Below are 27,713 nucleotides of genomic sequence, written 5' to 3'. Positions count from 1 at the left end.
TCCCCCTGCGCAGGTGGGTCCCGCGGGCTCGCAGTTTGGCCTGCTGGCCTGCCTGTTCGTCGAGGTGATCCACTGCTGGCAGATGCTGAAGCGGCCCAGCGCCGCGCTGCTGAAGCTCGGCGCCGGTGCCGCCGTGCTTTTCCTGCTGGGCCTGCTGCCGTGGGTGGACAACTATGCGCATGTGTTCGGCTTTGTGTTTGGCTTCCTGCTGTCGTACGCGCTGCTGCCGTATGTCTCTTTCGGCAGCTACGACCGGACGGCCAAGGTGGCCCTGATTTGGGCCTGCCTCATCGTGTCGGTGGCCCTGTTTGTGGGGCTCGTGCTGCTGTTCTACGTGCACCCCATTTACGAGTGCTCCTTCTGCCACTATCTCAACTGCCTGCCCCTCACCCGGGACCTGTGCGACAGCCACCGCATAAACATCACGCGCCAGGACACGTGATCGTGGCCCCTCCCCACCCATTGTCGCCCTTGCCGGTGACTCCCCGCCGCGGCTTCGTCGTCGCCGTCGCCACCGAAAGCCGTTGCCGAAGCCTGCATGCGCGTGTGCGGACATGTGTCGAGAGAGCTCTCTCTCTCTCTCCCAGTGTCGGCCTTTGTGGAAACAAGGCTCATGTCAACACCCGAGCAGTGCCTGTCACAGTCGAGCGACCATGCACGTGCAAAGGAAGAAGGCGGTCTTGTCACGTCGGTTCACCGTGGGAGATGTTGGATGCAGCAATATGGAGCGTGAGGGCAGTTTAAGGACATAGAGGAGCTCGGCCGTGAAAGCCAGGCCATAAGTCCCTCGCAAGCGTTGCGAAGCTGAGCCATTTGCAGGACCGAGCATCACTCGCTCTGCGTGTAAGAGTCAGTTTGCCAATGCAGTAGTGATGAAAGGCGGTGAGCCATTGCCATCTGCGGATAGAACAGTGAACAGTGGCGGTATCAGTAAAAAAGAAATACCTCTGAAGTGGTCATCAAACGATGTCGTTGTGGGACTTATTGAGGCCGGTCGGTGCATACAGAAGTTGTCGCAACTTCTGGTATCGAGCATTGTCATGTTTGGTAGCAGACGACCCATTCCACGTGGTTGGCACGGATTGGCCTCGGGCAAGTTCTACGACGAAAGCATTCGACAGCCACTCAGACTGCACCTGTGGCCATGGTACAACAAATGCCACGTACTGTAGGAGCAGGAGAGTGGCACCTGGCACCAGCCGGCCTACGAAGTGGTTCAGGCACTGGCTGCACTCACTAGTTAAAGAAAAAAGGCAGTGTAAGGATAACATACTTCAAAAGAAACCAGGAAGTCACCTAGAACCCTCAGAATCGTTTCGGGCCTCCTGCTCGATTGCTCCTGCACTGTTTCCCAAACAGTATTTGACAGACGTTGCAGCCTGCTTAGCAGACGACTCCTGTGTGCCTTGGTCTCACAGCAACACAGGAAAGTGGAGAATCTGCTGGGGCAAAGTGCGGGTAAGCAAGTGCCCGTAGAAGCAGAAGGTTCTTGGCTCTTCGTCATGCAATGGTGAGGACAGAAGAGGACGGAGTGAGGTCTCAAGGCTGATCGCGAGCTCGTGCGCGCTGTCAACAAGTTTGTTGGAAGAAAAGAAAGCGTCGCCAGCACCGAGTTTGCTTGCCGTGATCAGTATTCCGATTTCGATGAGAGATGGCGCAAGATCACTCTCTCGCAGACCAGAGAGTCACAAAACTTGGAGCCGTTGTAATCGCCGTTGGCGATGGCATTCACAGCTGACAGGGTTGTACTGGGCATTCCAGACTGTTTGATGAGGCAAGCGACTGGTCTGTGAAAGTTGCTGTTTTCTTTTCTTTCTTTCTTTTTTTTTTTATATATATATATGTATATAGCAGGACTATCCTGCAAAGCGAGTGATGTCATAGTGACGTTTTTCTCGTGGCTTTGCTTTCGGGAGCGACCGTTGTTGGGAAGCCGAAGTGATGAGAAGGCACTGCTGGTCGTGCACAGGGAAGACTCGAAGTGAAATTAGCGAGGCTTGAATGAGGCAAGACTTGTTAGATTCTTCAGCGTGGAAGACGATAATGCAACTCGTCTTCCAGAAACGCCATCCAGCTGTTAGGTGTTGGAAAAACAAAAAGGACGGAGTGATCGCTTGGCTGAGAGGCACGGACGAGAACAGTCTGTCGTTGTGCTTGCCGAAGCCCACTTGTCTCTCTGTGCAAGAATTTGCCTGCCGGATTCTGCAGGCTTGTGTTCATTGATTGCGGGGGGTAGGGGGGGGGAATGGCAAACCTTTCCTCCACACTTCTTTTGTTTGTTTTTTCGTCGCACATTGCGCGTGGTGATTGTACAGGGCAGGATGTGGTGGACTGTGGTGCTTGGTTGACAAGGACTCCATGACACAGGATAGTATACCTGTTCAACGATCCCTGTTTTCTTTTTTTATTGTTTGCCGTGGATGTTCTTTCTCAAATGTGCGGTGGTGACGTGTTGACTGTTATTTCACGCCGGTTTCCAGATGGAGAGAGCTTTGCAACAACATCCTTTTTGTTGGCGGCGATATGGCGTTGTGCGTGTAGCATCGTACTGTATTGGGGCCTGATGTCTGCGGAACACCCCCTGCCTCTCCCTTCTTTCTATTTTTTTGCCCTGCCATTTTTACTGTTATATACACGGTTCAATTTAACAGTAGAAGGCCAACCCTTTTTTACAATGTGTTGTGTTATGCCAGAAGTTGCAATTTAGAGAGGTACGGCTACAACTCCTTTTTTATTATTTCTACCTGAGCTAGTAGCACAAAAAAGAACATCTGAGTGGCATTCATTGTCAAATTAGGTCACACCAGGTGTGATTTCTTTTCTGGCTTTTGTTTTTTAGAGTTATATAATTGTGATATACTACTGGTTATATTTAGTAGTTTGTGTTTCTATGTTTTTAGATGTTTATCGAGAAAACTTCCTGTTGATTCTAGTCAGATGCACTCTGACCTCCCATTGTCGTATGGCTTTTGCGTGTGATGTCAATAGTTATTTTTTTTTTCTCAGTTGTTTGTGTTTTAATCTTGAAAGATAGTCGCGGTAACACATTCTCACTTCATGACAGACTTTGCACGACCAAATTTTTACGCCAAAGTTTACACGACAAAGTTTGACGAACCTCGGATGTCAGACCTCGTCATATGCAAGTTGCAACTGACGCAAACATGCCTTCGGTTTACTCGAATAGTTTTGCGCCGACATCGGCAGAAAAAAAATTCACAATCGGGTCTGTGCAAAATAAATGCAAGCCTATTGGCTCTGACAGGCCGGTGAATGGCCTGCTGTCAATTTTGATGAGCCGTTGGTGGCTTGACGTGCTGAAAGATGGAATGTGAGCAACATTAAATTACAAACGCACTTGTGCACCTTCGTTAATATGAAACAGTGCAACCGGTGTGATCGCACAGGATGGGCGCGTTGGCTTGCCGGCTGCAGGCCAGCCAAACCAAGTCATTAGCTAAAATGAAAGTGCTGAATCGAGTAGTTTCAAGAATCAAGCCATACTGAGTTGCGCCCGCTGAGTATTTGACATTCTATCTACCAGAATACATACATTAAGCTTCCAAGTAAACAGGTGGTTTCTTTGCCGTAATGAATATTGTCCCAGACCTTGCAATTTTGGTTTTGTTTTAGAAGCAGAATGCTCGTTGGAATAAAACGCGGCAAATTAAGTGTTAGGCTTACTTTGTTATGGCTGATGTTTTGTAGCCATGTTCATTACATCGAGGTTTTACTATAAAACAAAGTTTGACAAATATTCTACAACAAAGTCAAGCTTTCTGTGACACAGTTTGACAGCAGTTTCCATCACCTAGGTACTGTTATTGGGTGCTAAAACGCTTGCTTTTGCCAATGCAACACTCTTGAATGTCCAGGAACTGCATAACAATATTATTAGTGTTACTTATTCTACCTCATTAATAATACCCCTGTTAATTATGGTAAACTACTTAGTTTTAGAATAGCTTAGCTCATTGCAGCATTGTTTGATCCACATAACACTTTCTACCAATTCTCTGCGCTTTTTGCATAGTTAATTTCTTCATCATCCTTATGTTAAAAGAAAGTAACTTTGGATGCCACAGAAGTTATTGCTTTCTTCAAATATAATTCATCAGAAAAGCTCATCATTCTTTTTTTTATTATTATTAGTCTAGTGAAATTCAGCACTGGCGTCTAAAAACTGCAGGCGGTGTTTCCCAGTTGTTATCCATTTGACTTTACCAGGTTGTGTGTGGAAAATATTTAGTTAATGGCTGATACAGAATGTATAAATTTCAAGGCACAAGGCCTCGCTACGAAAGTATCAGTGCCATTTGGTGATTTTGTTACATCTAGGACCTTGTGCATTCTTGCTTTCAGTATTATTGGCTGTAATGAGATACAGTGCCAATAGAAAAAAAAATTAATGCAAGCAAATGGCAACGGAAGCAGTGAAGTAGTGATATTTGGCGCTGACATGCAAGAAGCGAGGGTGCTCGACTCTTCCCACGTCTGCAGCGTGGGGAGGTTGGCACTTGTCGGTAACGGCATCGAAATAGTCGTGAATCCACGTCTGGATCTTTCCATCTCGAGTTAGTATCCTGAACAGCTGTCATTCTTTACAAGCTGTACACCAAATTACTCTCGAGCATGAGAAGTGGGAGCAGTCTAGTACCCTTGCTATCGGCGTGTTGCCAGCTGAGGTGCCATGTATCAGTTTCACCACTGATTGCTGGTCACTTCTGGTGACCTTTTCGTTGCCATTGTGTGCGATATGAGAGACGAGAGATACAACAGGCAAATGGTATCGGCATTCCCAACCAAAACGTTGTCTGTGATCAATTGAGATATCCTTTAGGTGTGATCATGCGAAGTTGACATGAAATCCTTTGATTTCATGTCAAAAAGGATTTCATGTCAACCCGAGTATGATACGGAAAAACTCGTGGTATTGTTGGACTGTGTGTGGGAAAGTGTTTCAGGGCAGTTGTTGCTAGTTAACCTTTTTTGTTTTTACGGAGTGCGTGATAATCATTCAGCCCTGACTGCACATTATGTTATATGAAAAATACCACAGACAAGGGAAAATGAACACGCCCACGCAGGTGATCTGTGTTTTTTTCTTAGGGTGCATTCCCCGTCACTTTTTGGGTGTAGGTTGGCAGAATTTCTGTCACTGGTTGTGCAAGTCAGTGGGCACACAGAAATGCTACTCTGTTAATGCAATGCTATTCAGTGATCAAGTATTAATCTGTCACCTTTGTCACGGGAAGCGTTGAAGAAACATTACTTTTCTCGATTTAGCATAATGAATGCAACGTGAAATGGTATTTAAGGTCACCAACATAATATGCATGTGTTCATTGGCATAATAAGTTGTAGCTGATTGTGTGGTCATTTAGCGACAAATGTTAGGGCTGAATTCCTTGTACCTGTGTCGATACCTAAGACAAGCCATTTGTTGGACATTCAGAACCTAGACCTTTTTTTTTGCACTAGTTACCTGCGTTATCACGTCTGCATTTGCTTACGATTCCATAGGAGCAGCTTGAGGACTTTGCAGACTTGTTTAGAAGAAAACGCGGGATCTTTCAAAACAAATTTGAATTCTTTTTAGCACCTTCAGAATGCTTAAGATGAGCTGCAGGAGCAATACTCGGCTCACATGACTGCTTATCCTGATGGCTAATATCCCTGCCACTGATGCACACAGCATGACAGTGAGTATGTAATGCCTAACGTTTAATGCTGCTAGATTGATGATCATACATAAAAATTTTGCGTAATGTCATCCACAACTTGATGACTTTGCCGCAGTTTATTTGCCCTTTGATTGCTTGTTCATGTTCGCACCGTTTATACTGAACAGGAATATTTCTTTCAACAAACAGCTCTCCAACAAAATTTGTAGTATTCCAAGTATTCAGGACAAGTTTTTGTGTGGATATCTGCTGTCTATATCCTCACTGACAGACTTGATGTTCACTGCCCATGTCCTCTGCTTAAAACTATGTTGTCGACAGTGAGGTATAAGTGCATATTGATGTCCGTAAAATTGGTTAAAATTTGCGTTTGGATAATATTGAAACCATTTGTAAAGTATAATCCCTTTCGATTGCATGACAATGTTCGTGCAATATTTGGCCATATCAGAATCTTGGCACTTGAACACGTTAACCCTTGGATGTATGGCATCATCTCTGAAATTAACACAGTATCAGGTTGTCCCCATAATAACACGATTTTTCAAGTGGATTTGAAACTTCTATGTGCTTTGTTTAAAGCTACTTCGCCAGTGGTGAAGGCATAATGAATACCAATTTTCACAAAGCTTTTTTAGGTTCGGGTCAATTGAAACTACTATTTATGAATTATAAATAATATTTTCAGATTACACAACAATGTTAGTGCAATATTTAGCCGAATCATGATTGTGGCATTTAGTGACATTAAATCTTGTTTTGTAGTCCCACCTTTGAAACTAACAGCATTGAGCAACTTTAAGGCGTTATACATTATCAGACTCCATGCTCTTGTAGCAGAGATATAAGCTTGTAAGAGCAACCACTGAAAAAACGCTTTCTAGAACTCTTTTAACTGTGAGGAAAAAGGAATGATGATTAGTCAATCCGACTTCCCAGTTCTGTCAGTCATCTTTTCGTTATCCCAACGTGACTTGGTGCTGGTGGCTGTAGCGAGGGAAAACAAAAAAAAGCCACTGTCTCTACTGTGACTGATCGTCGGAGGGTATTGATGACCAACCAATTCTGAGTTCTGTCCATTATCTTTCTGTTATCCCAGCGCGACTCGGTGCCGATGATAATAGCGAGACTTGATCGTTGGAGAGTGTGCAGCTGTCTGGGAACGAGACGTTTAGGACGCCTACATTCGCCCCTCTCTTCTTTTCTTCTGCCACTTTGAAGTGAGCGTTCAGTGAAACGATGAGGAATCTAGAAAAAAGATGCGTAGCCTCCGTTCTTTTTTGCCTGTGTCTCTCTTTGTCGTGCGAGTGGGAAAGAAGCGTGAAGCTTGTATAAACCTGTATATAGTGAAACCGACGTAACTAACCAAAGCAAAAAACACACACACACCACCTCCCCCCCCCTCCTCCTCCTCCTTCACCCATCCTCGTTCTCTACTGAGGGCACACCAGAGTTAACAATGGGACAATGGGCGTGCCAAGCAAGCAACATGACACTGCGTCGGCGAGTGTTTTTTTACCTTTCTATACAAGGAAACGTGTTGCACCCATTGTGCGGTGCCGGTGACAATGACCTGCACCGATGATGACTCTGCATGTTTTTGTTGTTGTTCTTTTCCGTTCCCTGTTGGACGCTGGCTGACCGGTGGTTACCAAAAACAAAAATCAGGTGGTGGTCTGAGGTTGAAAAAAGAAAAGGTGACACAAAAGCAATGAGACACTGGTGACGAGTTAAAAAAAAAAAAATGAAACTACTCCCTCTCCTGCAGAACCGCCTCTCTCTCTCTTTCCTGAGAAATGTTCTCGGTTGTAATAAATATATTTTAATAAATGCACACAATTGAAAGCAGCACTGGTGACTTTGTGGCTCCGTGTGTAATCATTTCATCGGAGCTTTTTGCCCGAACCTGAGGGCGGACAAGAAAGTAGGGGTGTGCAAATATTCGAAACTTTTGAATAACGAATTGAACAGTGCCCTATTCAATTCTGTCTTCAAATCAAATAGTCACTATTCGCAGTGAAAAAAATATTAACAGCGACGCTGTTTAAGCTTTTAGTTCCGCCATGGAGCGTTGCCAGAAAATTCAGCTCAACTGTGTGCCGCCTTGCGTTGCCTAGCAACCACCTGCGAGAGCACCAAGCCAAGTAACCTCCTCGCACCCCACGCACATGGGGCGGGTGTAAAAGCTCAGAACAGCCGGCGCGGCGACACACCTCTCGCCTCCTCTACTCCGTGCGTACATGCTGCTACCATGGGAAGTCCAAAGAAAGTCTGGAAAGCTGAAGAAGCGGCTTACCAGGAAGAGTGCCGTACTGCCAAGCAAGAAGCAACGTGTCACCGCCGTGCTGATCCGGAACACTGTGCCGAAGCTGTGGCTGAGAAGAGGCGATGCCAAGTCGAGGATCCAGAGTTTCGAACGTGAGCGTTGGCACCCTGAACGCCCGACGTCGCCAAGAAAGCGATCCCGGCCTGCGACTGCTCGGAAACTTCCAGCATCATGACCGCCGAGACAACTTAGCAAAACCTAGAAGCAACTTAGCCAATTCTACCAACAACTTAGCAAAACCTAGCATAACCTCGCAAAACATGGTGACTTTTTGTTGGGGAATCTTGCATCTAAATGTTCATATGCCTAGTTACTATATATGGAGGACGACACGCTTTGCTCCTGTTTAACCATTGCATAAACTTCCATCCAAGCAGGATCATAGCGGCTGATATACAGAGAATGTAAGGGCGAAGCGTCAACCATTTGTTGACAGTGGTTGACCCGTGTCAAAGGGGCATAACGTCTACCACTTCGCACTGCACTTCGGCGCTCTGGCAACGGGAAGCAGTCTTTAGAGTATGTGCCACCATGGGCCCCCCATTCTCCATACGCTCTGCCCAGCCATGAACATTAACTTTTTTTATTCATGTACCCTAAAGGCCCTTTTACAGGCATTACATAGGGGGTTACATAACATTACATAACATATTACGGTGAATAAATAATGAAAACGAGCGCCATTTGCAGAGAGCAGCACTTGATAAAACATACTGAAAAATACACTGCAAACACTAAGAACATACTAGAAAAAGTAGAACTAAAGTGGTAGCAGCAACAATAGAGAATAATACAACTCTAAGCAGACAGCACAATATAATTCCACAGTCGGCGCGCAATAAGAACTTCAGCTTGCTAACAAAAGTGTCGTGGTTATTTACAGAAACTATTTCCACAGGCAGCTTATTCTAATGGTAAATGGCTAGGAACAATGGCGAATGACGCATAAACTTGGTACGAGCGATGTTTGGTTGTACTTTAAAGCCGTGGTCTAATCGAGGGAAGATGCAACGGGCCGATTTGATATGACATTCTGTGAATGGCGCAGGATTGTAATAAAGTCGGTGAAAGTGAGATAACAGGGTAACAAGTCTTTGTGTTTCCAGTGAACATAAATTTAGACATGATTTGATATCAGTAATGCAGGAGTAGCGAGAGTACTTCCTTGTGATAAACCTAGCGGCCTTATTCTGTAATGATTCGAGTTTCCCGGTGTGGGGTTCTCACCCGTGCTCTTGGGACAAAGGAGCGACAACACAATAGTGCAAAGAATCACAAGGGTATTGCACACTTCATAGACTAATGCCTGCTACCCGAGTTGCTGTCCACAAAACATGCCGATGGGCGCGCGACAAATCGCGGCAGTCCGACTCGCCGCGACCGGATAATGAGCGAATATGTTTACCCCATGCTGGACGCCAACGCCTGGTCGTTCGCGCGTACGGCCACGTGAACGGTGGCGCGTTCGAACCGTCGTCGCCAACGTGTTCGTCCATTTCGGAATAGGCTTCGCGAGACGGTCGCGCAGAAGCATGGATCGGCGCACGCGCAGAACGTCCTTGCCGTTCGCCGATCCCGAGGAAGAGCCATCTCCTCTTAGCGCCCAAGTAACCCCGCCGTTAGGTAGCGTTAGCAGCGCAACACTCGTGCCATCTCTCGTACTGCGCTTCAACCAGACCGACTGCCGCTGACACCAAGCCACGCGGCGAAGCCGGATTACAGGAGACGGGAGCTATGCGGGAAAACAACCTACCAGGGGACGCGTGAGAGTCGCGCATCCCCGCACCGGCAAGGTATGCTTGATGCGGGTTCCAGACGGTGGCGGCGTATTCTAGTTGCGATCTGACTAAAGTATATGCTAGTAGTTTGGTTTCCTGATTTGCGGGATGCAAGTGACTCCTAATGAAACCCAGGGTCTTCGACGCTTTGGTAGTGATGCATGTAATCAATGCGTTTATGCCATGTCAGGTCTGAAGAAGTATGAATGCCTAAGTATTTTACTGCAGGAACTTTATCAATGGCCATGTTATTCATAGGATAAAAGGACACAGTGAGTTTAGTTGTGGTAAATGTTACAGCTTTTGTTTTAGAAACATTAATCTCCATCTGGTCATTGTACACACCACTTAGCGATTTCATCAAGAAAACTTGAGTATAACCTGCAAATTAATATTTTACAGTAAAACAAATTCACAGTAGCAATGTGGCATTATTAATTGTTCTGCGGCTGAAGCAGGATCTACCCAAATAGTTTGGGTGGATTTCTGGGTGAGCGGTGGCGTAAGTGTGATGGTGTGAGCGACTAAAGTGAGCGACTCAACTGGTGATGCCACCTGGTGGAGCAGAGCTCAACCAGACAAACACAGAGCTATTACTGCAGTTACCAAGCATAAGTTCTACTTCAGTGCTGGTGAAGCAGGACGTTAAAAAGGCAATGTGTTCACAGTTATGCTGCCGCCCAAAATTTGCACCATCAGCGAAGTAGGATACACTTGTTAACTACAGTAATAGCTCTGTGTTTGTCTGGTTGAGCTCTGCTATACCAGGTGGCATCGCCACTCAAGCCACTCGCATTTACGCCTGGGCTCACCCAGCCCTAGAGTTTCTCACTATAACACCTAGAGGGAAATCTGGCGCCACCGTCTGAGTTTCTTAAGGGGGCATCGTGCCGTCATGGGAATGATGGTATGTGTGTCTGCGAGGCTCGTGTTGGCTGATGTTGTACGAGGCTTCGTCTAAAACGTGGATATGGCTACACAAATGACGCGTTCTCAAAGTAAAATCTTCATAAAATGTTTCCATTCACGCATATTGCATCTTTGCTCACCTACAATGCATGACCAAGCAAAGAAAAGCAAGAACTGACGACAAACTGTTTCAAAGCGAGCGCGAACCTTGTCATCTGTCTTCCAACTTTAGCGGCCCGCTGGTACTTTTTATGTAACATATAATCGTACCCGCAATAACAAGTTCTCATAGTTAAACAAAACATGCTTTTGCATAATAATAAAACCAAAACAGCTTTTCACGTGCTGTTTTAGCAGAAAATGAATCATTGTGACAGACGGAACGGTGCTTGCCAAGTGCGTCTTCAAGGTGTCCTGTCTGTCCAAGAACGATGTCAATGCGAAGTCACAATATACCGCCATTCCCATGCATACCACAGTGCAGCAGCGCCAGATTTCCCTCTAGGTAATGCAGTGAGAAACTATGCACCCGGCAATTCGCCCAAGCCACCTGCATTTGCAGAAATACTGGACACACTAAAACTCTGTAATGCGGAGGGCAGTGGTGGTACAGTCTCTACAGGCGTTAACTTTAAAGCAAGCAATAAGCCAAAATGGGTTCCTTAATTTCTTCATTGTACAGGCAAATTCTTTGTAGTTGTCTTCATTCTAGAGGCATTCACAATACAAATGACAGATAAAAATTCTGACATGACATAATTAAGTTCCTTCGTTACACAGGCAATTTCGCTGAATTGAATTGTTGGGTTTTATGTGCCGACACCACGATCTGATTATGAGGTACACCGTAGTGGGGGACTCCGGATTAATTTCTTTAACGAGGATCTTTAACGTGCCCCTAATGCACGGTAAAAGAGCGCTTTTGCATTTTGCTCCCACCAAAAATGCGGCTGTTGTGGCCGGAATTTGATCCCGCGACCTCGTCCTTGGCAGCGCAACACCATAGCTGCTAAGCCATCGTGGCAGGTACAGGCAATTTCGTTGTAGTGGTGTTCACCACAGAGGCATTCAACTGCACCAATTACATGGACACTACAGGTGCACTCGTAGTCTAGGTATTCACAGGAACCCAATGATGTCGGGTCAAGTTGGTTCTGAAAACCAGTCGTCGGTTTCATGTAAACACTAGCAAGACCGATATGTTTTTCTTTTACAATGCATCAGACACGGAAAACAGGATATACACACTGTGCTGTGTGTGCCTATTGTATTGTCCATGTCCAATCCGCTGGAAAATGATTGCACATGCAGCACCCAACTAGCCCGTCACCCAACCTTCATCAGCTAGCGGATGTGGCAGAGCAAGCATTGAGGCGAGTTCATTGGAACTGCGTGCAAGGGGAGGGTTAACCAATTGACTCACTCGACATTCTTGGCAAGGTGCATATACAAACACTGTCAGGCCGAGCTGGGTCAGCCCAAATTCTCACTCGACCCCCTTGTGTCGATTACACGTAGGCAAAGCCAAGTCTAGCGATGGCTCCATGCATGCAATTGAGATACATCCTCGCCCCACCATTTCCTGCCAAAACGAAGCCTGTCTTGGGGTACAGAATCCTTCAAAGAACATTGAGCCTAGTGCAATGAGTGCAACACGACTGAAGGCTGGAAAAGAGGAAGTGACACATGCTAGGCCGATTCTGGGAGGGCACACTGTTAAGGCGGGAATGCTAATGCTTTCACCCGCTCCTCTCCTGCACATAGCGTGTTGGAGGTCGTGTGACCTGCCGAGTTTTGGAGGAACGGTAAAGGAAGCGGCAGCATGGAATGTTTGCTTTGAGAGAAGCACACAAGTTTTCTCTGCTGGGAGAGCGCCGGAGCGCCCTCCCAGCGCTCCGGCGCTCTGGCACTCGTTGCTGGCACTCCGACGAGGAGCAGCAGGAGTTTAAAAACTACTCTTTTTTTTCCTTTTGATGGGGTTTAATGAAACCTTTATTTGATGTATATTGTATTGGTCTGATAGACGTTTATATCAGTTCATTACAACTATGCATCATAGTTTCTTGTCAGCCCATAGAAAACCCACCGCTTAGCTCGGTGGCTATGGCATTGCGCTGGTCAGCTCAAGGTCACAAGTTTTATCTCCACCATGGTGGCCACATTTTTACGGGCAACAGGGGCGCGTATGGTGCCACCTCAGTTCCCAAACTTCATTCATTCCGGGACTCTGGTCGCAAATAGAATTGGTCATGAACCAAAGCAGAGTTTAGCATTGGAAGCAATGTATGCATCTTTAATCCGTTCATACTCTAGCTAGGGGTTTAAACAAAATTTGTCTTAATAGAAGAACATAGAAACGAGTTTACTGTACAGTAAAGTACACTACGTAAAGCTACTGTATGAAGAGAGAGCGCTTGTTCACTTCTGGTGGGTGGTGTTTGGCTGAAGGGAGAGCCACTCTCAATAAGTACATCGCGAGGATCTTCTTCATGAGTTTCTTCATCAGTGCTGGCAAGAAATTTGTATTATGACTTTTTTTTTCTATACTGCAGTGACTGCACAGCTTCCAGTAATTGAGACAACATTGCCGTTTATCAGGTTGAACACACACTCAGTTAGCTAATGTTGGGGGAAGTGCTTCTCAAAGAAGTCCTAGCACTCACTCCATCTGGTTTTTTTTTCTTTTTTTCAGAACAGATTTAATGACACGACTGTTAGCCTCCCTGTCAAGAAGTTCCTCCATAATCCTATCCATGCACGCAATCTTCTCAAATACCTCGCATTAGAGTCTTCATGGTCACATTCAGTGACACAATCTGGCTACAAGGGTTCTCTCAAACTTGGTAGTACAATTAATTTTAACTTTTCATCACATACATAACTTTAAGCTTAAAAATCAGTATTAAGGTAATAGTACTATAAAATATAAGTTGTACTGGTTTAACAAGAACTGACATCTGTGCATCACATGAGGTGTCTCTATGAGCCTGATATGAAGTTCATGAAACGTGGCTGGGTTCTCAAACAGGATTGTTCATGAATAGAAGCGTTCGTAAACTAAGGTAAGACAGTAATTTGATTTCTCTGCATGTTAAAGAACCCCAAGTAATCAAAATGAATTCAGAGTCCCACACAACAGTGCGCCTCGTCATATTGTGGCCCTGGCATGTAAGACCCCTGAATTAAATTTTGTTGGGAATTTGAATTGGTGCGTATATTAGCATATAGGCAATTTATATTTGCTAAACAGTTTCAGAGTTATGCCTCCCATTTGCTTACAGACTAATAAATATATCGTAACAAGCCACCATGAATGTATTTCTATAAAAGAAACCTTCTGGCCTTATAGTACCAGACTAAGTCATGGATGTTTGTGTTGGAATTCATATTGAAACTATACTGTATTTCTTTTTTTTAACGTTCACAGAAGTCTAGATATTGTCTGTGGCACATAGCACACATCAACTCATTGATCTATATCACTCAGAAAAAAATTACTTGTGCAATAAATAAAAATACATAATTGAATAACTAAAAAATGCAGCTAATCAAATTTTACATTATGCAATTTACGAATCGAAGCCAGTGATTTCACAAGAGACATCCTCTTGCAATGAATGTGCTCAATATGTCAATTGGTCCCAAATTGAAGTCACTGCACGAGCAGGTAGTGCTGTGAAACAGCAATACTTAATAGTATTAGTATAACTACATGGCGAGTCAACTACAGGGGAACAGTGCAAGAAGATGAAGGACAAGAATGGGAACACAAACCACTTGCGTGCCCTTCGTCTGTTCGTACTGTTCCCCTCTACAGTGTGTACAGACTAGCCCAAGCCACCACGGTGTTGAGTCAACTAGCGTTGCAATGCAGGCTTTTTGGTATGGCATCGTAGCACATACAGATGAGGACTCAAGAAGGCAACAAACTCAAGTAAGAGATCTTTGTAGTTTTGTTTCATCCGTTCAGTCACGAGCAGCGCTTAGGCTCTTCCTAAACTAAAAGTCTACCACAAAATATTACCTCCTTGTCTTCAACTACCGGTGCACCACATAGAGACCCAATTTTGGCTTGCATATGTAATGTGTTTCACGCTGTTAAGTGCTGCACGAGACGGACAGCCAATGAAGCCAATCACGGCCTTGAGTGAGACACGCCGTGAAATGCCATGTCTGCACAAAATATCAGTGCAAACAAGTCAGTGCCTTGGTTCAGAATAGCACTTTATGTCAGACTCATCAGTGCAACATTTGGTACATTCCAACACATTGATTCCAACACCTGTCCATGTACGAAGGTGCAACTGCCCAACTTAAAACATCTAAGCTTACATAAAATCCGCAACACTGCTGGCGGTGTACAGCATGGCCTCCAACGCTTTATAGCCGCATGAACTGAGGTGGGAAGTTGACAGGTTCTTATGGAATTGTTGCCGAGCACATAGGAGTTAAGGTTGGAAGAACAGGGTGAAAACAAACATTATGAAGAGCCCATTTCTTTGCAATGTGTGTTCTCCAGTGAACTCGGCGAGTAAAGTTTTGTAGTAATGTGTAGTGCATGGAATTAAGAAGCAGAATGCAAAGATAGCTTTTCTTCTTTTCAAAGGGGAGATGACTCCTTGTGGTTTCCAAAATGCCATGTCGCTGCAAGCTGAAGTCGTGTGACAGTGGCCCGAAGACACCAGTCATTGGCAATCATTTGAGACCATAAATTACTCCCCGCATGCACGCACACTCTTCCAGATCTCCTAGGAATCTGAGAAGCAGCGGTCGTTAGCATGTCTCACCTGTCCTGTCAATGCCGCTTTTTCACTCTTTAGCAGCCTTGTCAGAGGCTTACTAGATCGTTTACAAATTTCACCGCACTCTTTCCAACATGTAGCTGACACCTGCGTAAAAAGCATCGTCAGGGCCTCATTAAAGCTGCTCGAGTGCAACAGAAAAGCGTTCACAAGGCATCAACCAGCCTCCAATGAGTCTCTGTTAAATGACATTTGGAAAGGTACTTCAAAACTATAGCCCACAGGAACAGAAACAGCTCTGTAACGTCACTATATAACATTCCTTTATGCAACAAGAGCACGTTTCACATCCTGCCCCTTTTGGCTTTCTGATGCTGACTGGGGTCTACGAGGGGCAGCTTGAGTTCGAGGAACTTGCTTCCCACGCGCGTCCCCGGCGTCTTTTTCGTGCCCACGTGACAGCCGAGCGCGTACGCCAGCGTCGTCAGCGTCCTGTCCGACGCCTTGGTGTCGAGCTGGACCGTCTTGAAGTCGAACTTGTAGTCCTCCAGCACGAGCACGAGCACCAGGATGTAAGCGAGCACCTTGTCCTTCATCCGCTGCGGAAAGCTACGTGACGTCACGCCGCGCTCGCTGCGCGCGGTCAGCGTGAACGTGTCCAGAAGGATCCCTTTGAGCGGCTGCGCTATGTCGGGCAGCGGGTCCTTCTTTTTGACGTCGGTGTACCTCAAGCGGGAGATCGAGACGAGCATGCAGTAGAAGGCTAGCAGCCTCGCCTCGATGGCCCTGTTCTCGGGGTCCCTGGAGAGGCGTTCGACGCGGTTGACAACGTACTCGGGGTACGTGGCATCCGATCTCCACTGGGCGATCTGGTCTGGCGTCGCGTTCAGTAGAGGCTCGGCCACTTCGTCGAGGTAGTCGTTGTGCTCTGGCGGGATGACGTCTTCGATCCGGTACACGTCCTGGGGGATGGTCGCTTCGCGGTTCTGCGGCGGTATCGACTCGGCGACCGACGTCGAAGACTTGCCGCCGCCGCCTGTCGTGTCCTTTTCGAGCGCCGTCAGGCTGTCCTTGACGGCAGCGAGAGTGCTGGCTGTGGTCTCGTGAAGCGTGTCTTCTTCGACGTTGAGTCGGAGACGGGTCTCGACCGCCTTTCTCTTGCGCTTGCTGCCGAAGGCTGTCGCGAGGGCGTCGACCTTCTCGCGAAACGTCTTGCTGTCCGGCGCTTTCGAGGTGCTGTCGCTGGGCGCCGATCTGGCGAAGTAAGGCCGCATGGTGATCAGGTCGGCCGGGTAAAGCGAGACGGCTCCCGTGCTGACGTTCTCGACGGCGACGAAGTGGTTGCAGTGCGCGTTGGCGCGGAGTCCGTGTTCGCCGTAGTTCTCGCCGACATACTCCAATCCGTCGGCTTCGGAGGCGAGGATGCGCCGGGTCTTGGTGCGGCCGGCGGTGGTCACCTTTTGCTCGTAGACGGTGGTGGGCAGCCGCGTCGAGGCATTTAGCGAGCCGTGCGAGAAGGAGACGACCGGTACGCATGTTGGTCCCTGTGCCGCTCTCAAGCGCCACTTCTTAGGAGCCATTTTGCATGCTCGGGGCAAAAACGCATGCAAAAACACCAACTCGAAGAAACGTGGTTCGCGCCCGAGAAGCGTGGGCCTAGCACGCCACCAGGTTTCGGTTTCAATGCTGGATTTCGATGTCACAGTTTTTGCAAAGTAGTTGATAAAGTTTTCGATGTACCATATACTGTTTAGTCGTTAGATAGTTTATAACATTATTTGTAATATATGCAAAGTAAGATGACAAGATCTGGTACCTGAATTGCATAGTGAAGCAGACTAGTGCTGCCCCCTTTTTTTGAATGACTTCGAGTGCGCGCATGAACCGGTCTCTTTCATCGGGACGCTGCGATCATGGTGAGTACGATTTGCTACTTCTGCGGTTTTCAATCGTGTTGCATCGTTTTAATTTCTTAACGAACACTGATCAATCGATGCCTCCATTTTAATTAACTTATCACGCGTTTTGTTGCACAAATAGTTTTCAGCCAGTTGGTTTTAATTAGTGCGATATTTGCCGGTTATGCGACAGCCCTCTATGCGACAGCCCTTTTGCTGTTGTCAAGTGTGCTTTGGCTCGTTCTCGTTCTGAATTGCACTATGCATTCGGCCCGCGATGTTTTTAAGTCTCGTAATAAAATGAGGATATTCGGTTTCCCCGAGGCGCACTGTAATCTGGCTTGTACCCATGGCATGTCTATGCAGGTCGTGTACCACGTTGCGAATATCGCCAGAGCGCTTGGTTGAATAACGACAGATAGTTACAGCAGGAAGCAGATTTCAGAAGCTTATTAGCATTATCAGAGCTGTTTTGGTGCGACAAAATTGCCGATGCCATGCTAACAGCCACGTGCATATGAGTAAGACTGGTGTCGTAGTGACAAATGTTTCTCGGTTAACTCCCGTTCCTTGTATGCAATCGAATAATTACTTGTAAATGTGCCGATTGCATTACATTTAGAAGAGCCTAACGAATATGGTTTTGACTGCGACATCGGTGAGCACGTGTTCGGTTCTCTCCCGGGGCAAACGCCGTACCCCTAACGGACTCTTCGTTCGCAGACACCTGGAAACAGATACAGGCTGAAGTCTATTAAACATAGCGTTTCTGCTAAGCCCCTCATGTCTGCTTGGTCGGCTTCACGCATGGCATTCATGCCAAGTCCGCGTGTTACCGTGAGCCTTTGTTACTCCGGGTTCATAAATGCCTGCCCCGTGGCACTGTTAACTGTATATTGTCAGGTCTAGCGTATGTGACGTTTTAGACAGCCGCACTTATGTCACGAACGCTCAATTTCCGCGTAGCTCGAACGTTCTGGGCAGAAGTGTGAACGTCTGTACGAACTACCATCATTGAAACATGCAGGCTCCTCCTGTTAGGACAGGAGCTACCATCTAAACGAGATGACTTAATGGCTGTGACCACTGCCTCGTCTTTCAAAACGTCCATCTGCCACCCTTTCTACACACACGTTGGAAATTTACGTGCAGCATGACTTGAGACTCGCGATCGCTTGTCACCAGCACATTTTGGCACATGTTACATTTTGCCACTTTTCCTTGTACCCTTGCAGTCTCATCGCAAGTTTTCGGCGCCCCGGCATGGGTCCATGGGCTTCGTGCCCAAAAAGCGTAGCAAGCGCATCCGCGGCAAGGTGAAGGCGTTCCCCAAGGACGACCCGACCAAGCCCATCCACCTGACCGCCTTCCTGGGCTTCAAGGCCGGCATGACGCACATTGTGCGCGAAGTCGACAAGCCTGGATCGAGTAAGTGCCCGTTCCGGCGCGCCTGCCCCCACACCCGGGGCAGGCGGTGCACCTCTGGTCGCCACGGCCATGTGCACGCCTCTTCGAGAGGCCACTGGCAGCTGGGTCACCTTCCCTGTCTGGTCAGCGTGTCTGCGTCTTGAGAGCTTGTGACCGTTGAGGTAATTGTAATGAACGGCTTGAGGGGCAACAGAAGGCTTGCATATATGAGAGCGCACCCCCTGACTTCAGAATGTGGAGGGTAGTGTTACTGGGATGGAATTGGGTGCTGTGGCTACCTAAGCCTCTTTTGAGTCAGTTAAACTTCATACCCATGAAGTTGTGCACAATGAAGGAGCACTCCTGCTCAGCCTATATAGCTTACACTATCTATAGCACAACCTATAGCTTACACTGCACCGTGATAGTGGTTATGGCATTGTGCTTTAAAGACCACGATAGTAGAGCATAGTACAATAATTATACCTTGGACAGGGAATTAAAAGTTCAGGCCATTTTTCAGCATTACTTGAACACGTGTGGAGCTTAAAGCCGAGATGCATGTATCGTGTTAAAATGCTAAGCGTTAAGCTTTCATTATGGTAGGTCTAATCTCGTCTTGCTTGTAATGTGAAGCTCTGGCCACTTGTAAATTGTTTCATTATTCGAGGAGCACGAACGTGAGGAGCGAACTTTTGTGTTGCGTCGCTTTGCAGAGGTGAACAAGAAGGAAGTCGTGGAGCCGGTGACCATTCTGGAGGCACCGCCCATGATGATTGTTGGTGTGGTGGGCTACATCGAGACGCCCAAGGGCCTGCGCGCCTTCAAGACCATCTGGGCCGAGCACCTGAGCGAGGAGTGCCGGCGCCGCTTCTACAAGAATTGGTACAAGTCCAAGAAGAAGGCATTCACCAAGAGCTGCAAGCGGTGGCAGGAAGACCTCGGCCGCCAGGAGATCGAGCGCGACTTCAAGAAGATGAAGAAGTACTGCAAGGTTATCCGCGTTCTCGCCCACACCCAGATGAAGCTGATGCACAGGCGCCAAAAGAAGGCCCACATCATGGAGATTCAGGTGTGTGCGTGTGGCTTTACCTGTTGAGCTGACTGGCAAGAGCTTTGTTTTGTACATGAAAGTCCCTTAGGTATCAAAATGCCATTTTAAGGCCTTTGAAAACCATAAAATTAACTGAAGTGCTCAAAATTACGTGAATTTCACTTGTAGCTGTTTTAGACGAAACTTTTCGAGGCATCAGTGTTGCTCTTGTTGTCAGCATCTTGTCGGTCCTTGAAGGTTGTTCAAATTTTTACTAACCTGGCTGTGTACAAGCTGCCCAATTTAGGGTAGTTTTCTGAAATGTTTGCAGCATTTAGAAGTAATGTTGCATGCCATAAAGGTTAAAATTATCCATTGCAAAGTCCGCACCGTGTGCTGTCTCACTTTTCCTCCAAACAAGAAAGCCTAGTCTCTAGTTAGAACACTGTCAGGTCTGGTTTCTTTCTGAAACACCTAATGGTCTGTAGTTCCTCTGTAGAAGAAAAGTGTTTCCTAGTCTCTAGTTACAACACTGTCAGGTCTGGTTTCTTTCTGAAACACCCAATGGTCTGTAGTTCATTTCTGTAGAAGAAAAGTGTTTACTGAAGTGGGTGCTGTCTTTGCGTTTCAGGTGAACGGTGGCACCGTGGGCGCCAAGATCAAGTGGGCCCGCGAACACATGGAGAAGCCCATTCCGGTGTCCCAGGTGTTTAACCAGGACGAGATGATTGACGTCATTGGTGTGACCAAGGGCAAGGGCTTCAAGGGGGTGACCAGCCGTTGGCACACCAAGAAGCTGCCGCGCAAGACGCACAAGGGTCTGCGCAAGGTGGGTGCACGGGTCTCTCTCTCTCCTTGCTTCTGGGGAACTAACTTGGTGTGGGTTATCTATAAGGGCTGGGTTCATGTATTGAGGCTGTTTCGTTGTCCACTGGTTGCAAATCACTGCAATGTAACGCTACCTTTATTGTTACCAGTATTGTCTGCACATTAGTTATAGTGCAATGTAACACTACCTTCATTGTTACCAGTATCATCTGCACATTAGTTATAATCTATTGATAGTATGGGGGCTCTCTCTGGCTTTGCAAGATGAAATATATGTTGTCTGGCTAGTTTCGGCAGTCCTCAAACCACCGTTATAAAACGATTTAATTCACAGAGATTACTCTTGTCAGGCTTGGCGGTTCATCCCAGCAATAGGTATGAAAAAGAAAAAGTGTTTAATTTGCATTCAGTGCTTCCTGGTAGCAATAAGCATGGCAACCACTAAATGGTAGTTTTCTCGTTGAGCTTTTGGCGGAAGTGTTGTCCAAATCCACCGAGCTGCATAAACCTCCTGCCTTGTTCAGTTTAGCATGCTTTTCTCTGAAACGAGAGTTGCCTGCTCCAACCCAGGTTGCTTGCATCGGTGCGTGGCATCCAAGCCGTGTCCAGTTCACCGTCGCCCGTGCCGGTCAGAAGGGCTTCCACCACCGCACGGAGATCAACAAAAAGATCTACCGCATTGGCCAGGGCGTCCACAAGAAGGACGGCAAGCTGGTCATCAACAATGCAGCCACCGACTACGACACCTCCAACAAGAGCATCACTCCCATGGTTAGCGTCGTCTCTGTTCTCATTGATGGTTGGTGCGTTGGACAGCTTGGCAGTTTGCTGCTTTTTCGGTGGTTACCCTGTACCATACATGTATTCCGTTACATTTTGTGATGTCCACAGCTATCCTTGGGCGATGCATCAGCAAATGGGTGAACACTGATCTGCAGAAACGCTTTTATGCGATATTTTTTGTGCAAACTAAGGGTTTTGCTCAGCTTACTTTAGGGAACTAGCATCTTTTATAGTAAAGATAGCAGATTTAGATGTTAAATTGCAGTAATTTGAGGATGGAGATTTCGTTAATAATCTGCAAAGCTAGCAGAATCCTTGAAAATTTTATTGTCATAGTTCTGCAGTCGGCTTTCTTGTTCACTTTGAATGTTGCATTAGTGGGTGCCATTGCAGCAGCAGCAAAATGACAAGCTGATCTTGCTTCTGAGTGATGAATGTATCTGACCTGATTCCTGAGGGTTTTTATTTTGGTTGAACTAGGACGGACTGACCTTGTAGCCGAGCAAATTTGACGTGGTACAGAATCCTTTATGGTTGGCTAACCTCCCATTCCGATTCTGGTGCTTTCCAGGGTGGCTTCCCCCACTATGGTGTGGTGAACTGTGACTACGTGATGCTGAAGGGCTGCATCATGGGTCCCAAGAAAAGGGTCATCACGATGCGTAAGGTGAGGATGGTTTGCTGCTCTTTGACTCGGTGTGCTCTGTGCTTACATGAACAAGTGACGAAGCCCAGTGCTAACATTAGTGCAATTATCTTTTGCCTCTACATACCACACGAAGTTATAAAAATTAACAAATTTTCCAGAAGCATAGTGCCCAGGCAAGCATGTTTTCTGTCGAGGCGTTTTGTGCAGCCAATAATGTCGCCAACATTGAAGGAATTGGGATCATCTAGTGTTGAAAACTGCAACTAGAATGTTGACTGGTGCGTGTGTAAGCAGTACAAAAAGGTGTTAGGGTTGGAGGGGGCTTATGCTGCTGACACTGGAAGCGTGGATTATGCAAATTTGCACCCAGTACACCTCTACAATGTGGTCAAATTCAAACACTGCTATAATAACATGTTTCGCAAATTGGATGTTGCAAGGCTATTGTAACAGCTTTCTTGCCAATTAGCATTAATGAATGTATTTTTGTAACGCATGTTAAATATGTAATTCCCTGCTGCATGCAACTTTTTATTAGTGTTAGGTCAGTAAGCTGGAAGAAACTAGAGGAATGTCATTGCAACGTGTAGTCTACAAGATGTGAATTTTAAGGGGGCACACCCCTCTTTGAAAATTTTTTTTTATTTGTGGATTGATTGCAATGAAACTTTCATGTTTCATTAAGTTTTATGCACTGATTCTAAATCTGCATTTATTTTTTCCATACAACAAACAGTTTTCAAAATATTTACAATATTATGTTTTTCATTTGGAGTTTGATAATTTCCCAAACAATTGATGCAGTGATAAAATTTAGCATACCAAATTAATGTTTAACATCTAAGGAATGTAGTAAAACAAGAATGAGTCTCCTAGGCCAATTAGGTCTAAAGCTAGGGGTTGCCAAACCCATTGCAGTAAAAGTTCCCTCACCTGCTTTATACAAAGTAACTTTAAAAAAAATGTTACTGACCAATATGCGCAGTGAAATTAGCCTTACTACAGAGAGTAAGAGTTTCCGTTTTCAGGGAAAAAAAAATTACTGTGCTAGCACAAATACAAACAGAAATATGTTCACTCCAAAACTGCTAGTGTGTCAAAATTGTAGTTTTGAGAAAATGAAGAAAAACGGTTTCAAGCACCTTTATGAGAACGAAAGCACCTCAAATTACGAAAATGCACCTGGGGAATAATCTGGGTGCATCCCAGATTGGTGCTTCTTTTTTGCCATCGTCTGGAGGCCTAGTGACAATGCCCGTTTTTTCCTGGAAGCAGTGGTGCGACGCAAGTCTTTTTCTTTGGCTCTTTTTGAGCCGGAGTCTGTCACATTCATATTCATTTCTTGAAGAATGGCTGTTGCTGCATATTCATTTCCAGTATTGAAGCGTAGCACTGCTTCTGCAACGGCTGCCTCCACAGCAAAAAGGGAGAAATGCTGTTCTTTGGAAATCATACTCCAGATGACTGAGTGGAACGATTCATTGGAGTTTTGGGTTCTTCCTCGCTTGCACCTATTCAGCAGCTTTACATCTGCCAAGCGCTCATACACAGGCAAAAGGGCCTTTGCCACGTCCGCTGGCAAGTTATACTTGTGCCTTGGTTGTGGCTCACCTTTTGCTGTTGCCGCATTATGACGGCACCAAGAATCCTTGCCACTTGGGCAGAGGCTGTGGTTAGAGCAGCTGTCAGTTGACGTGACATGGTGGTACGTTGCCATTACCGCTCTCTGCATGGCGTCAACATCACCACAATGAGACTTGAGTGCTCGACCATAATAGGCACTCAGCCTGTTGATGAGGTCTGCTGTGAGCCTCCCCTTGCCACCAAGTCCCCGCATGCCTTCACTTTTGTGCTTCTGGAGCAGGTTTCGAAGCGCTGCACCCATACGTTTTTGTACATGATTGATGCAGTCTTCTTTCTGAACATCTACAAAGCCGTACACCTTTGCATCCTTGATAGCATTAAAAGTGCGGCTGTCACCGTCGCATAGCATGGTTGTGTACTTTACTTTGTTGCGTTCTAAAGAACGCTGGAACAAGATTAATCCAGCCTCAACTTCCATTTGGCCAGATTTACAATCTGTGTTCTTCTGGCACTGATGGGATTTCCTCCACCCAGCATACTCTTCAGAGTCAGGTGTGGGTCCAATTTCACAGCCCAAACAAAAGTTTGAAAGCACGACGTAGTCCAGGATGTAGCCGGTAAATAGCTCCGCCACTGCGCCTACTCCTATATGCGAAGAATGGCCCCGCGTCATCCAGGTGCCATCAAAGCACACAGCAATGTTGCCTTTGTGTCCAAAACACAAGTTTTCGTAAAGTGCAACCGCTTTTTCTGCGCACTGCACCATAACAGCCTCAGCTGCACGCGTCGCACCGGGGTTCAGAGTTTTTTTCAAATGCTGCTGAAACGTCTTGTTGTGGAGACCTCGGCCAGACAGGCCCATCGCTGCGAAAATGTCATTCATGGCTGTCTGGCCGTTACCTGTTGCGAGCATCGCACGCCCGGCAAGGATATTAATTTCAAACGGGTTGCATTTCTTTTCACCCTGTACCCGTCGCGAACTCCACTCAGTCGCTACCTCACCGCACCTCTCGCAGATCAGCATCAGTTTCACTGCGAGGCCGTACTCGCGATCTCCTGTCACCATCTCCGCGCGTCCTTGACAAGTCTGGCAGCGCAAAAAGCCAAGGAGGGAGTTTATCGCACGCATGTCGACGGCAGTAAACGCTGCCTTACGTTCGTCTGTTACCGACGCTGCCGCGCCGCCGAGGTCCGTGAATGGCTCCATCTTTCGCGTCGTTGCTGCCGTCGACGCAAGCCGCTCGAGCGTAGCCTTTTCACGAGCGCTTGCCTCCCTTACGTCGCTGTCGGTGACAGTTTTAGAGTCAATTCTCACTCGGGCGGACACTTCAGACGCGTCGGGTGCGCTGTCCACCGATGCAACTTCCAGCGAGGCATTGTTTGGTTCTCCGCGGCAGGGCGGTTGCCCGTCCGTGCGTCGGTTGGCGAGTCTGGCGTCCGCAGGCGTGTTGGCTGCACTGTCCAGCGAAGCATCGTCCAGCGAAGCATTTTCTGCTTCTCCACGACAATCGGGCGGCTGACGATCCGCAGAAGTGATGGGTGCACGGTTCAGCGATGCGTCGTCCAGCGATGCATTGTTTGCTTCTCCGCGGCTATCATGCGGCTGCTCGTCGGCACTTGCTCCTCGTCGGTCGCTGGCTTCAGACTGAAAAGAAGACGATTCCCCTACTTTCTTCTTCGTTTTCCTTAGTCTCCGGCCGAACATATACACCGAATGGTGCTTCTTCGGTCCCCCTGGCATAGTTCCGTGCAGTACCGAGGACTCGCTCAAAATGGCGGCATGTGCAGTGCTCATGCCAGGGCAACCGGCGTAAGCCTATCAGATGGTGCCATTCGGGTCACGTGCTTTTTCCGACCAATAAGAACGCGCGTTGAAGAAAACTTTGCGCTTGTTTTATTTTACTGCGGCTGGCACATGGTGGCTGGCCGAGAGAGGAAGGGAAGCCAGACGCGCGAGCTTTCAAACAAGACCAAGATTGCATAGGTGCGGCTTTTCGTTTTTGCGCGGCGCGCGGTCGTAACTAGCGCTGTTTGTCCACAATTTAAAGGGCGCTTTTAGAAACTACACTATTTTAAATCGACATTACGGCGCAATTACGCATAAGATTTAAATGGAAATTTGCTCAAAGGTGCAGAATTATGCCATGAATCCAAAAATGAAAAGATTGAAAATCGGGCTTTTTGACCGATTTTCGGTCCCAAAGAGCCGTGTCTCCCCTTAAGTGTGTCCTTAGGGGGGCAAGTTATCAAGAGGTTTATCTTGTGTCCAGATTACACAAACATTCACTGCCATACTAATTCGCAACATTTTGCTTCTTCGCTGCACTTGATGTGTGTGGGGGGCCACATGTTCATGCAAGCACGGTACACATCTGTCCATTGTGATGAATTCATTGAGCCGAACAATGCCGAGAATGTTGTGGTGGATGTTACAATGATAGGCCTGACCCATCCATTGACGCGATTGGCGGGCGTTGCTGTCGTGTCAAGCTTTTTGTTTAAAAAAACTTGCCGATTTTCTTGTGCAGTCTCTCCTGGTGCACACCAAACGTACCGCCCTGGAGAAGATCACGCTGAAGTTCATCGACACATCGTCCAAGTTTGGACATGGCCGCTTCCAGACTCCGGCCGAGAAGCACAACTTCATGGTGAGTCGGGCACCCCTGCCTGATTTCTTTTTTTTGGGTTGCTTCGGTTGGTTGTGTGATGAGAAACATGGATATGCGCTGTCTGTAAGTCGTTGATGACCATACCCAATACTGCCTTCCTACTGATCCTTCTGACGTGTGTTCGTGCTTGCAATTGTCCTTGCTGCGTCCACCATTTCATTGAGCTCTTTCTCCCATTCGTCTTGCAGGGCCCGCTGAAAAAGGACAAGTTGAAGGAAGAAGGGACTGCCTGAAGCTTTTTCTGGCTCGGTGGGGCAATAAATGTGCATTCTGGAGTCATATGTGTGGTCTTGTCTATGTTGATGCATTAACTGTGTAGACTGCTGCTGTTACAGCCTACCGCTCGGTCAGGATTTGATAGAAGTTTCCCTACAAAAATTGCAGCAGGGGACCATGGCACATAATCTACGGTCCATGATGGTTCATTCGCCAGCATGGGACTGTGGGTTGTACATCAATTTGTTCCAAAGATTTGCCAAGGTTGACAACTGGGCGTGTTGGTATAGCAGATAGAATTGTAAGATTGTGGGCAAAGATGGCAGCCAAATAATGCGAGAGAGAATCGAAGCCGCTGAGGTTGCATGTTTGGGAAGTATGTGCGTGAGCACGCCCTCAGTCTCCCTTAGTGCATAGGAATTAGATTTCCTCACACACTAATCTGAAATTCCGTATCCTGTTCCTTTTTTTTTTGGCGATGTCGAGTGCAGCAAAAACGATAACATGACGAAGCTGGCTTGGCATTGGTAGATGGCCATATTCGTCAAAAGTTTTTTTTTTTTTTTGTCGCTACCGCTCTTCTCCTCCTCCCCCCCCCCCCCCCCCCCCCCGAGTATCTTCCTGTATTTATTCCGCTGACAAGGGAATACGATAGTTGCAAGTAGCGCTCTGTGGTGGTGTGTTTCTCTTCTGTGTGTCTGTCAAAATGTTGCGCAATCCAACCTCTAAAATTGCTCCAAAGAGCCTCATTTTACTATTGCAACAATTTGCACTGGTTGTGTGTGCACAAACTTAATTGCCTTTATTTGTTAAGGACAGTTCATTAGAACTCAATAAGGTGTGGCACGATAAGCTTCAAGCACAGGCTACATGCAAATTGTGGCTAATGCACATTTGTGCCGTGAGCTGCGAGTGTTCCGTGAGTTGCGATGCTGGGTTGCGCTGCATTTTGGAGTTTTTAAATGCACTCTGGAACTAAGTCGCTTTAGCTGTTGGGAATTAATCTCGGTGCCCTGGGCCAGTAATTTTTCTGGGACTTCAATGAAGAAAAAGTATCTCTGCTTAAATACCTTTTCTGGGTGGCAGCACATCCAAAGGGCAGCATATTAGAGGCAAATTTTTCCTAGGAGACCATACTTGTTAGCAACCGGTTTTTGATAAATGTGGCCATTTCCTGTCGGAATTCGGCATAGTAGTGCGGCACGGA

General features: G+C 46.8%; 3 protein-coding genes across 6 annotated transcripts in view; 2 read left to right on the top strand and 1 right to left on the bottom strand.

Moving 5' to 3' along the window:
- rho-5 (rhomboid-5) overlaps positions 1-7,542 on the top strand; it is a 50,139-nt gene extending 42,597 nt beyond the window's left edge. For all 3 annotated transcript variants that reach the window (XM_075701649.1, XM_075701650.1, XM_075701651.1), the window contains one exon: positions 14-7,542. In XM_075701649.1, the coding sequence (XP_075557764.1) occupies positions 14-442 (429 nt within the window). In that variant the 3' untranslated portion in view covers positions 443-7,542. The remainder of the gene's footprint in view (positions 1-13) is intronic.
- Positions 7,543-14,900: 7,358 nt separating this feature from the next.
- Positions 14,901-17,113, bottom strand: Polr1E (RNA polymerase I subunit E). Its single transcript, XM_075701645.1, has one exon. It carries the CDS (start codon positions 17,017-17,019, stop codon positions 15,784-15,786), a length of 1,236 nt encoding a protein of 411 aa, XP_075557760.1. The 5' UTR covers positions 17,020-17,113; the 3' UTR covers positions 14,901-15,783.
- A 145-nt stretch (positions 17,114-17,258) lies between these two features.
- Positions 17,259-26,569, top strand: RpL3 (ribosomal protein L3). 2 transcript variants are annotated; one of them, XM_075701646.1, is made up of 8 exons: positions 17,259-17,355; positions 18,573-18,765; positions 19,461-19,816; positions 20,409-20,606; positions 21,176-21,376; positions 21,960-22,055; positions 26,150-26,269; positions 26,479-26,569. In XM_075701646.1, exons 1-8 carry the CDS (start codon positions 17,353-17,355, stop codon positions 26,521-26,523), a joined length of 1,212 nt encoding a protein of 403 aa, XP_075557761.1. In that variant the 5' UTR covers positions 17,259-17,352; the 3' UTR covers positions 26,524-26,569. The 2 variants fall into 2 exon arrangements, with proteins under 2 accessions (XP_075557761.1, XP_075557762.1); XM_075701647.1 differs by lacking the exons at positions 17,259-17,355; positions 18,573-18,765 and adding an exon at positions 18,797-18,926.
- The last annotated feature ends 1,144 nt before the right edge of the window (positions 26,570-27,713 follow it).

This window comes from Dermacentor variabilis, chromosome 8, assembly GCF_050947875.1.
Source record: "Dermacentor variabilis isolate Ectoservices chromosome 8, ASM5094787v1, whole genome shotgun sequence".
In the NCBI taxonomy this organism is placed as follows: Eukaryota; Metazoa; Arthropoda; class Arachnida; order Ixodida; family Ixodidae; genus Dermacentor; species Dermacentor variabilis.
This window is presented reverse-complemented; position numbering and strand designations above follow the sequence as displayed.